The sequence below is a fragment of the Myxine glutinosa genome, chromosome 7 (genome assembly GCF_964187855.1).
Source record: "Myxine glutinosa chromosome 7, kmMyxGlut1.1, whole genome shotgun sequence".
NCBI classification, from domain to species: Eukaryota; Metazoa; Chordata; class Myxini; order Myxiniformes; family Myxinidae; genus Myxine; species Myxine glutinosa.
Genome location: NC_136267.1, coordinates 45,857,513 through 45,869,617, shown reverse-complemented (window position 1 = coordinate 45,869,617; position 12,105 = coordinate 45,857,513). Strand labels below are relative to the sequence as shown.

General features: G+C 46.6%; 1 protein-coding gene across 2 annotated transcripts in view; it reads right to left on the bottom strand.

Annotated features, from left to right (window-relative positions):
- LOC137430737 (uncharacterized) overlaps window positions 1-11,708 on the bottom strand; it is a 265,309-nt gene extending 253,601 nt beyond the window's left edge. Inside the window, exon 1 of one of the 2 annotated variants that reach the window (XM_078781624.1) lies at window positions 11,591-11,708. Coding sequence is in view for 1 of the 2 variants with exons in the window: in XM_078781623.1 (XP_078637749.1) it covers window positions 11,444-11,547 (104 nt within the window). In the remaining variant the exon portion in view is untranslated. Of the gene's footprint in view, window positions 1-11,443 lie in introns of both variants that reach the window. The other variant, XM_078781623.1, reaches the window with a different exon arrangement.
- Window positions 11,709-12,105: the final 397 nt, after the last annotated feature.

The following is a 12,105-nucleotide window of genomic DNA, read 5'->3' as shown; positions in this document are numbered from 1 at the left end:
GGGACGCCCCGAGGGTAGAGAAGGGTGCAATGTTGCGAATATGGAATTTGGCCTCCATATCCGCTTGTAAATATTCCCCTATTTTCTCCAATACTCCCCAACTTTCCCCGATCCCCCATTCCCTAGTCCCATTGCATGTAAATAACAATCAGTAGAGCCGACCTTCCCCTTATTCCCCCATTAAATGTCGTGCCCAGGTCCACCGCACCACACGTAGACAACTTTCGGACATCTTCCTAGTTATTCTTATTCTATGTCAGTTAAGGCCTCGTCTCCATTAATTATGACTCTTCGTTGCACCAGAATGTGATTATATGGCATCAGTAGTGAGTTTAGGACCTTTCCCATACCTCCTTCCATCTTCTTCCCCAACAATTACAACAACAACAGAGGAGATGGCGGCGGAGCGGGGGAGGATGCGTCCTCACACCGGCTCGATTAGCGCCATAGACCATGCGCTCCACGGGGTTACCACGAAGGGGCTCCTTGTCAGCTCCTCGTCAAGGGCGGAGCCTGGTAAACCCCCCGCACGCACCCAATGAGAAGCAACGTGCCGATTCCACGAGGCGGAGCTAACGAGCCGAGGGCGTGTCACTCCCCGCCGGATATACGCGGCCCCGCGCCGGATGTGACGTGAGATGCGCCCCCAGCTTGAGCAGACAAGACGCCATCCGAGCGATGCGACCTCCCCGCATCTCTGGACCGGACCGAGTCGATTCTGACCTTTGAGCCCAGGTGCACCTGGAGCTATCGCTACCCGCCTGTCCTTTCCATCAATCCCCGTGTGAGTCAGCTTTGTCCCGTTTACCTGTCGTCTGTCCGGGGTTAATATAAGAGTGTCTAAGTGCCTGTCTTCCTGTAATATACCTCTAGCCCCTGTAATCTAACCTTTCCTTACGAATATAATTGAGAATCGAAACATTGGTGTCTGTCATTATAACCCAGCCGGGTGTCTTCTTTTTCTTATTGAGCCAGCATCGCGCGACTAGTCCACGTTCGGGCACAATCGGGTAACTTGTGCAGACGTGGTCATACCATAAAACCGCTCGGTAAATAACATCCAAGCCACGTCTGTAACAATATATACATATACATATATATATATATATATATATACATATATATATATACATATACATATATATATATACATATATATATATACATATATATATATATATATATATATATATATATATATATATATATATATATATATATATATATATATATTGTTGCGGATATGGGATTTGCATCCATCCATATCCGCTTGTAAATATTCCCCTATTTCCTCAATACTTCCCAACTCTCCCCAATCCCCCATTCCCTAGTCCCATTTTCTGTAAACAACACTCTGTAGACCCGACCTCCCCCTATTTCCCCCATTAAATGTCGCATCCAGGTCCACCGCATCTCATGTCGACAACGATAGGACATCTTGCTAGTTATTCTTAGTCTATGTCAGTTAAGGATTCGTTTCCATTAATTCTGACCCTTCGTTGCACCAGAATGTGATTGTATGGCACCGTTAGGAAGTTTAGGACCTCCCAATACCTCCCCGCAGCTCTTCCTCACAGTTCTCTTCAACAACAACAACAACAACAACAACGAGCGCAGGGAGTGCGCGTCCTCACTCCGGCTTGGTAGGAGTGGTGGGAGGACACCAGGCCTTCCCAACGAGCCGCCATCGGACATGTGCTCGACGGGGTTACCAAACAGGGGCTCCCTGTCGGCTTCTCGTCAAGGGCGGAGCCCGGTAACCCCCGCACCCAATGGAAGCGGCGGACCGGCCCCAGTTGGGGCGGAACCAACCAGCCGAGGGCGTGTCACTCCCCGCTGAGCATGCGCAGTGAGAGAGAGGTGACGTCAGAGATGCGCGCCGAGCTTGGAGCAAGCAAGACCACCTCCGAGCGCTGTGAGACCTCCCTGCATCTTGGAACCGTGCTTTATCCTGTCCCCGAGCCAAGGTGCACCTTGTGCCATCGACCTACCTGTCCATTCCTGCCATCAATCCCTGTGTAAGTCTACCTTGTCCGTTTGTCCGTGGTCTGTCTGGGTTAAGATAAGACTGTATTTAAGTGCCCATCTCTTCTGTGTCTTTACCTCACTCTGCCTTGTAATCTACCCCTTTTCTCCACCACTGTAATTATACCCTCCTCCGGAGGTCTTGAGAACTGTACCCCCCTTGCGTCGTTTCCTCTTTCCCAGTCGTCGTGTCCTTTCTATCATTGATTTGGCATAGCGCGATTTGGCCAACGTCTGGGTGAATCGGGTGAGTCGGGAAGAAACGGAGAACAACTGTTCGGCCGCGGTTACCTCCGCTCGGTAAATAACATCCAATCCGCGGTCCGTAACAATATATATATATATATATATATATATATATATATACATATATATATATATATATATATTGTTATGGATCTGTCGCCGGCCTTCTCCCCTTATCAAGGGGGGATTAATCCCCTTGTCTTTACTGACCTGGCGCGACCCGAGACCTATTACGTCCCTTCCGGACAGCGCCAAATAGGGTTTTGGGACCAAATTCGCTTGTACCTAAGTACTAGCACTGCCCTGGAAGCGAGGAAATAAGCCTCGCACGAACCACGTGTGATGGTGATACGCCGAGCAGTTTGCGTACACGTGATCCGCGCCGTTACAGATAGTGGAACCCAATTCAAGCGGTCTTATTCGTGCCACGCTTAGTCAATGGAGAAATCACAGAGACGATTGAATACAGAAGAAAAGGAAGAACAAATAGGTTTAATTATTATGCACGTATTTACAGCTCAGGACGAAGAGACACAGGGCAACCTAGACAGTCTTATGCTTAATACCCAAGGACAAACGGGCCCGTCTCACTCACACTCACACGGGGATTGCAGATGGGCAGGATGATGTTCACCAGCGCCACGGTGGTCGTCCAGGCTCGGCCCCGCCTCACTCTCCACGGTTCCCGGCACGTCCCGCAAAGATGAAGGTAGGCGAAGGCAGGAACTCGTATCGTGTCACTCGAACAAATCGGTAATAATCTCGGGGCGAACGGTAGAGGGCGGACTTTGTGCGGCTGGCGGTTATTCAGCCGCGTTCACTCGCTTTCGATGAACCGCGCAAGTTATAACCACCCTGGCTGCGCCCACGTATTCCTCGTCACCAAGTTCATACAGCGCGAGTGATTCTCTTCAAGCGCGTCTCCTTTCTCTGAACTCAGAACTCCTCGACTCAACTTGACGAGCGCCTGCCTCTACCTTCTCATAACTGAGGTGGGGGCTTCACGCGATCGGTTTTATTGCCACGCCCTTAGCCCGATCGATGTTCCAACCACGCCCTGTGACGCAGTGCTGCAGCCACACGCTGTGAGCCCTGATTGGTGACTCATGCTTACCGTCCCCGCCTCACCGCTGCGACGACCTCAACCCTCCTCCACCTGCCGAAGCCCACCTCGTGTTAACTCGTTCCCAGCACAACTAGGACTTTTTAGCCACAATGGATCGAGCCTATGGAGTTAGGATGGTTTTCCGGAGTAGGACCTATTCTCCTGTCTTTACAACAACGCAGGATTAACACTGGAAGGGGCCTACTCTCACATACACTAAGACATAACTATACTACAAATGAGGCTACATGTTGCTCGTGTGACTAACTATGGGGGGCAAACCTTTAACCTTTATTGAGTTTACTGTACACATCTCAAAACCGCAGCAATATATATACAACAAACAACAACAACGTGCATTTTACGGCCATTTTCCCTGCTAGAGCGGGGGTTAGCCTTGCGGTCCCCATGACAATCTTCTCCATTTTGCCCTATTTTCTGCATCTCTCCTTGTTAACCCCCTTGCCCGCATTTCTTCTTCCACCATCTTTAGCCAAGTCTTTCTCGGTCTTCCCCGTCCTCTACTTCCTTCTACATTCATTTCCATCACTCTTCTCAACCAGTCACTTTCATCCTTCCTCAACACATGACCAAACCATCTCAACCTGTTCCTCTTCACAACATCAATCACAGGCTCTATTCCCATCATCTTTCGCAATTCATCATTTGTCATTTATACACACACACACACACACACACACACACACACACACACACACACACACACACACACACACACACACACAAGTATTAAACATTCTGCCGATGTAAATGAACACTCATTTTACTCTGCGCATGTTGCACATCATGTGCAGCAGATTTCACATCCTTGCACCTTGTATTTATTGTTAGGTTTTTTTAACGCTTCTGTACACCGCCCTTGAGGTTCGGTTTGCAAGCCACAGTCTACAACTCCAATGGAAGAGACACAATTAATCTTTTATGGAAAATATTTTTCGAGTTTGTTTTATCCTCAAAAATAGACCAAAGTGAACGCACATTCGTGTTAAAAGATTGGCCTTTAAAACCTAGCCTTGTGAAGGGGGACAGACATGTGTACAAACACACAAACTGACTGTTTTATATGGGAGATAATGTGAAGCGTGATGTCTGTGCGTGCATTCGTCTGTCTCCCGCTTACAGCAGCTGCTTCCTGCGCTGCACTTGAAAATCTACCGATTGTTTTGTTTGCGTTTTCATTTCACTTTTTTTGATGCAATGCAGTCAGTCACCCTATTGTCCCTTCCACTAATCTTTAAAATCAACATGAACATCTGAATTAAAGTAGATTTGATACAGATCTTCATGGAGTAACACAATTTAAAACAGCTAGATTTTCCCCTCTTTTTAGACAAATTGAACCCCCGCCTTCCGATTATTGCATCGTCATTTCATGATGGACGGTATAAGTAGCCCAAAGCTTCGGCTCTGAATGAAAACCAAGAGTGCAACTCAATTAACCTTTTAAAAGTTCATTAAATAAATTTAAATCTATAAATGTACAACCTTTTTTTTGTCACTGGGGAACGGTACTTTTGCTAATATTTTTATTTTGTATTTTTTTGTTGTTATTATATAATATATAATAACAGAGGCACTTTACATACAGGGAATTTACCATTAATCCCTAACTAATGTGTGTGTGTGTGTGTGTGTGTGTGTGTGTGTGTGTGTGTGTGTGTGTGTGTGTGTGTGTGTGTGTATATATATATATATATATATATATATATATATATATATATATATATATATATATATATATATTAGGGTGGTCCTCAAATGTACACCAAAAAATAAAATTGGACTTTTTTCAGGCGCTTGTTGCTAAAATTGTTCCTTATTGTGAAAAAATGAAATGTGCCAAAGATGGTTTCTATACGACTTTATTTACTACTGTCACACATGGGTTGAAAATTACAATGTTTCAGTATCGACACACAAAATTGTTTTTAATAAACTAACACTCAGATGTAATCCCAAATCAGTAAGAATGTATGACAATCATCATAAACACAGAGTAAGAGTCCTCCAGACCATTGATTCCTCATTAATAAGTTCTGTGGTAAATTATTTCCTCCTTATCTTCTTTGCGTCGGGGAACTGATGGCGATGCCACTCAACAACTTGCAACAGGTACTGGCGCTGCTGTTCATCCTTTGTCAAGACTTGATTGTAGTCTTGTATTAATGCTACACCACGTTCTGCAAAGTCGTTGACAGTGGCAATACCGCGCAAGACTTGCTGTGATGACTGAAATGATGGGTCATCGGCCCACTCACCAGGGTCCTTTTCTAGGAAGTCAGTATTGACTTTGAATGCAGTGAAAATTCGCAGTGAGGCAGAAGTAACAAAATCTGCAACAGTCTTCGCAGCGATGGCTTCTTTTGCTGTAAGATCCACATGTACCTGTGGTTGAGGATTCTCTTGGCATTCTTCTTTAAGAGCAGCTATAGTCCGTGGGCTGAGTAGGGTTTACATGCACCCCCCCCCCCCCCCCCCCCCACAACTTAACTTCCCGGGTATGTCCATGTACCCCCCACCCTAGGAGTTAGGAAAAATCATGTTAACAGAAAAAAAACTCATTCCCAAGGTACCTCCCACGCATATTTTGATGTTACCCCCCCCCCCCCCCCCCTGTGTCAGTGATTTCCGAAAATTAGGGGTAGGCGAAATTCAAATGGCCATAACTTTTTACCTCGTCATCCTATGGTTGCATATGACCCCTCAAAATGTTTGTCCTGGGACACTCTTTCCAATGATGTGTTATATGCAAATGAGGTCACCAGAGGTCAAACTATGAGGGAATGAGTTTTTTTTCTGTTAACATGGTTTTTCCTAACCCCTAGGGTGGGGGGTACATGGACATACCCGGGAAGTTAAGTTGTGGGGGGGGGGGTGCATGTAAACCCTACTCAGCCCACGGACTACTACTATCATTCGCTTGACATCAAACTCAACACTATCGTCAAACAGAGCAAGTCCTGCCATTTCTTCGCTGAGGTACCACAAGTGATTGGAAAGCTTTTTGCTGGTGGCTTCAGCAATCACTGAATCAGGATAGAAAATGAGTGCTTTTAAGAGAGCTAGGTCTCCAGCGGGAGCACCAATGGCAGATGGAGCGCTGAACCAGGCTTTGGTATACACTGCTCCAACAAATGCTGTAAAACGCTTTATGCCAGTGAGTTCCTTTGGGGTCAGTCGAAACTGATCACGGAACAAGTAGATCTTGATTCCATAAATCACACAGGCCATCCATATTGCCCGATGCATGGCTCCTGGCTGCAGGAAGCTGAATCCTCTCGGAGGACGCTCACCAAACATAATAATAGTCAACTCAAGAAGTTCACGGTAGTCATCTCGTAGTTGGCCCGATTCCAGTTTCTGGAAGCAGAATGAAAGACATCTTCTTTGCAACTTAAAAATACACCTGAAACTACAGAGTCCAGGTCATCAGGCATCATTGGCTTAAACTTGCTTTGGTCAATGGAATTCCAATTTGACTGGAAACGCTTGAAGACGGCCATCTCAGGTCCTTTTGATGGACCAAGAAATGGTTTGAATGCTGCCATTGCTGCCTCTACCACTAGTTCCAGAATGTGATGCTGGCATGCAAAATGTAATAGTGGTCGTCCAAGCTTTTGCTGCAAAATAGTGCATGCACCAAGTGCTGAACCAGTGTTGCTGGCTGTCGTGTCAAAGCTCATACCTGCCACCATGTCTTGCAAATGCCATTCTTCGAGGCATTGCATAACAGCAGCAGCTGTTGCTAGTCCAGTTCCTGCTGGCAGCTTTGGCATACCCAGAAGCTTTCCAGTTCCTTGTGGGTCACTGACAATGACAGGAAGGCGATCAACTTTTTTAGTCCCATCGTCTGGAAGGAGCTTGCCATCCCAATGAACCACCAGACTTGTGTTTGGAGCATAGGATGCCTGGATGTCACCTGCAATTGTCTTCCGTTGGATCCGCCTGGATTTCCTGATCGATGTGCGGTTGATGGCCAACTCTGAAGGGTCGTGTCCCAGAGCAGAGGCTGCTGCTGACAAGATGTGAACAGCTGATCGATCGCTAACCTTGGTGCGGTCGAGAGCTGCTGTTAGGTCCGGTGTAACAATGTTACTTGCACGCTTTCGGCTCTGCCTCTTTGAAGCAGATAGAACAGCAGAGTCGTCATGATCACTGGCTTCAGCACTGCTGTCTGTTGATGATGCTAGCTCAAGAGTCTCCTCTTGAGCTGCTTGCTTCTCTTTTTCATGCTGCTCTTTCAGTCAACACCTTGTCGCGTTGATGTGTCCGCTCCTCTTTTCCTGCTAGCACCTTGTCAACACCAACCATAAAGCCCCGTCGACCTGGCTCCCATTGTGCCTTAAGGAATTCACGGTCCTCTGGTATTTTGATCAGATCAAGGACATCAACATGAGAAATGTCAAATACGTCACGTAGACCGGTTTGAAACTGCTCTTCTTTCTTTATCTGAGGGACAGATCGCCGGCTCTTTCCTTTCAGGATGGATCTGTATTGTTCTACTTTTCTCTCTAGTTTTGCAATGATATTCCGCTCATCTGCAGTGGGGATCCGTGCTTTCTCCCAGATGCATAATGTCTCACGAACAACAGTTGTTGCGGCACTGCTTATGTCCAATTTCTCAGCATGATGTAGCTTAATGTATCGCTGCAGCATCTCTTGTACCAGATGTACCAGATTCTTGTACCAAGATGGGAGCCGAGTTTCTGGTAGTTTTCCAATATGGCAGCCTATCAGCCACACATGGTTCTTTTTTCTGGTTGCTCTTCTTGAAGTACTTGCACTCGCCATCATACCTGAAACAAACCGAAATAATTTCTGTTTCGTGCTGATTAGCAGATTAGCAGGGGCCATGTGACAGTGGTAAAAGTTTTCAAAATGAAATGAAATTTTACCCAATTTGTTTTCTCGACAGGTGTAATAAAAAAATGGAAAAGCACTTTAGAAAAGTTAATGTTTACATTTGAGGACCACCCTAATATATATATATATATATATATATATATATATATATATATATATATATATATATATATATATATATATATATATATATATATATTGTGTTCCCGGGGTGAACACCTCTGGGGACAGATAGCGCTCAGTCAATGATGGCGGACCTTCTTTATACGTGCTGGGGAGGGCAGCGGGGGGTAGAGTGCTCTTAACCTCATGGACCACACTGGACGTCTTCGACCCTGTTAATCGATGCAAACCGACATGGAATTAAAATGTGCAAATACCAGCTTTATTGAAAGAAATGCCGGTAACAAAAGAATGCACAGTAAACTAAAATTCCTAATCGAGGGACCCGCCATACGGACTCGTATACAACACGAGGGGAAAAATAAAGGTGAAAATGTGTAGTGTTTGTGAGGTGCATTTGCCTGCACTCTGTCTGGCATCCGTGACCGTCCAGGGCCGTCGAAGGTCCAGCGTTCCCACGCGGGAAACGCACGCCCTGGCATGAAGTCCGTTCGCGGGGACAGGCCTTGGTGTGCAGTTCGCTCCTCTAACCACGGAGCACGAAGCGAGCAAGCCACGCCCGTCCACTAGCCGTCTGCTCCACACAGCACCCAGACGATGCCCAGTCGGCACCGACGAGCCAAGAAAGGACAAAGCGGTCGCTCGAACCGATGAAAGCCAGGGTCCATGAGACAAAATGCCAGGACACGACCGCCCGTGATGAAATCCAGATGCCGAGAGAGATGCACATGCGGCCACTCGCCACCAAAGCCAGGACCCAAAAAGATAACTGTGACTGCACGGCACCAATGTCCCAATGCAAGAGCGTATAAACTACGTCTGCTCGTAACGACTGTCCCACGCAAAAGGACAAAATGTTGGGACTCATTTCTTTTATTCTCAAGGCTCTGACCTCATCTGACAATCCCTGTGCGTGCCCCTATCAGTGAATCCCATCTCATCGCTCTATGGCACCGGACCTAACCAATCGTTCTTCTGGGCATGGCCTCCTGGCCATTTTCCGGCTGGATGTTGCAATGTGGCAGGTGGCGGCACCAGTGTTATTGTTCAATGTCCTGTTCCGGGCATTTTATTTAATGTTTTAATGCACGATTGCTTGGCTTGGCTATGTGTGTGTGTGTGTGCTGCAGTATCATAAGGAACACAGGAAAAGTTTACAGAGGCACTTTACATACAGGGAATTTACCATTAATCCCTAACGAATTAACATAACCCCACCCCTTGTCATGGCCCATGGGCACAAAGATACACTCTTATGCGACATCCGGTCTAAAGGATTCCCTACTTATGGTACATGGGGGTTCTTCTTCTTCATCGTGACATTCGGAGCATGGTACCTATACAATTCCACCTGGCTCTAAGGTAATCGATTGCCTACCCTTCCACAAATGTAACTATATAATTATATTAATTATATATATATATATATATATATTATATATATATATACTAGCAGAAGTACCCGGCATTGCCGGGCGGGGGAGGGGAGGGGGAGGGGGAGGGGAGGGGGAGGGGGAGGGGGAAGGGGAGGGGGAAGGGGAGGGGAGGGGGAGGGGTAGGGGAGGGGAGGGGGAGGGGGAGGGGGAAGGGGAGGGGGAAGGGGAGGGGAGGGGGAGGGGTAGGGGAGGGGAGGGGAACGGGGGGGAGAGCGAGCCCCTTGGTAAAGCGAGTGATTTTTTTTTTCATAGCGTCAGCGTCATAGCGCTCATAGCGTCATAGCGTCTCATAGCGTTTCATAGCGTCATAGCGTCATAGCGTTCATAGCGTCATAGCGTTTCACAGCGATTTTTTTTTTCATAGCGTCATAGAGTCATCGCGTTTCATAGCGTCATAGCGATTTTTTTTTTCATAGCGTCATAGCGTTCATAGCATCATAGCATTCATATCGTTCATAGCGTCATAGCGTTTCATAGCGTCATAGCGATTTTTTTTTTTCATAGCGTCATAGCGTCATAGCGTCATATCGTTCATAGCTTCATAGCGTCATAGCATCATAGCGTCATATCGTTCATAGCGTTCATAGCATCATCGCGTTCATAGCGTTTCATAGCGTCATGGCGATTTTTTTTTTCATAGCGTCATAGCGTCATATCGTTCATAGCGTTCATAGCGTTTCATAGCGTCATAGCGTTCATAGCGTCATCGCGTTTCATAGCGATTTTTTTTTTCATAGCGTCATAGCGTTCATAGCGTCATAGCGTCATCACGTGATCGCTCTGAGCGAATCAGCGCCCACCTGCTCTGATTCCGTTGATTCTGTGCGTTGAAATGCACTGAGGTAAATATGAATAAAAAATATGGATCGTCAAATATTTTGAGTTCGGCCATGTTCGTCCCAGGCTCAATGGCCATGTCTATGCCAAATATCAAGCACGTAAGCCTCTCCGTTTAGGAGTCTATCGGTAACATTACACACACACACACACACAAACTGTTTTATATATATAGATATATATATATATATATACACACACACACACACACACACACAAACTGTTTTATATATATAGATATATACATACACACACACACTGTTTTATATATATAGATATATATATACACACACACACACACACACACACACACACACACACACACACACACACACACACACACACACACACACAGTTTTATATATATAGATATATATATATATATATACACACACACACACACACACACACACACACACACACACACACACACACACACACACACACACACACACACACAAACACATCACTGTATATAATGTAGAATGCTCCTCGCAGGCTTTGTTTCGTACATTGTTTTAACATAAACGATAGTGGAAAAGAACAAATATCCATGTAAGTTCAAAAGGTGTTTCATGACAGGTAAGGCAACTCGAGGTTTCAAACCGAAAGAGACAGCTGAAGCAAACTGGGAGACAGGATCACGCACAGGTGCGACACGCCAACCTGATGTAAAATATTAACGCAACATTAAAAGGTAAAACACTTCTCCACCTGCAAAAGGTTATTGGCGATCGTTCGGCCGTCTTCGTTTGTTAAGCCTGTTTACCTGTACGAGTCATAATACCTCTGCCTGGCTATAATGGGACTCTCGCGTCCATCAATCCTGTCCCCCATCCGTCCCCTTGTCGGTCTCCGCACTCCTCCTGTCCCACGAGGCTCTTTCCGCATTCAACGCACACCCGGCACCACTCACCGCGCCGGCACCACTCACCGCGTGCTTCGTCGCACTCCTCTCTTGAAAGCTTCTCTTCTTTCCCTCTATTCGTGTTCCTCTCGACCCCAAGCGAGTCCCACCTCCCCGTCGTCTCGTTTTGACAGATTCCTGCGTCCGGATCCCCCGTCGCCCCCTACCGTTTGTGCGCTTTCCTGAGCTCACGTGACTCCCGCCGTTCCCCGAATCGGTGTCCCGAGCGCGGCGCACGTGACCCTGGTGTTCCCATCGTCTCCCATATCGGGATCCCGAGCGCTCCTAAATTTACCCACGGCCAAATCGGAGCGCATTGCCTTGGGATTCAAACGTCCTGCTTCAATCCCTCCCATCCGCTCTCTCTCCTCCATCTGTTCAAACTACGTAAAGAGATGACGCAGCTGGGAGTAACAGGCTTCACCACAAACCTGGTGTAATGACATTGCTGCGCCCCAGATCAAACCGTTGGGATTAATGGGAAAAGCACACCCAAAAATGTCCCAAATTGCGGTGGAGTTCCAAAAATGAAACCGTTTATG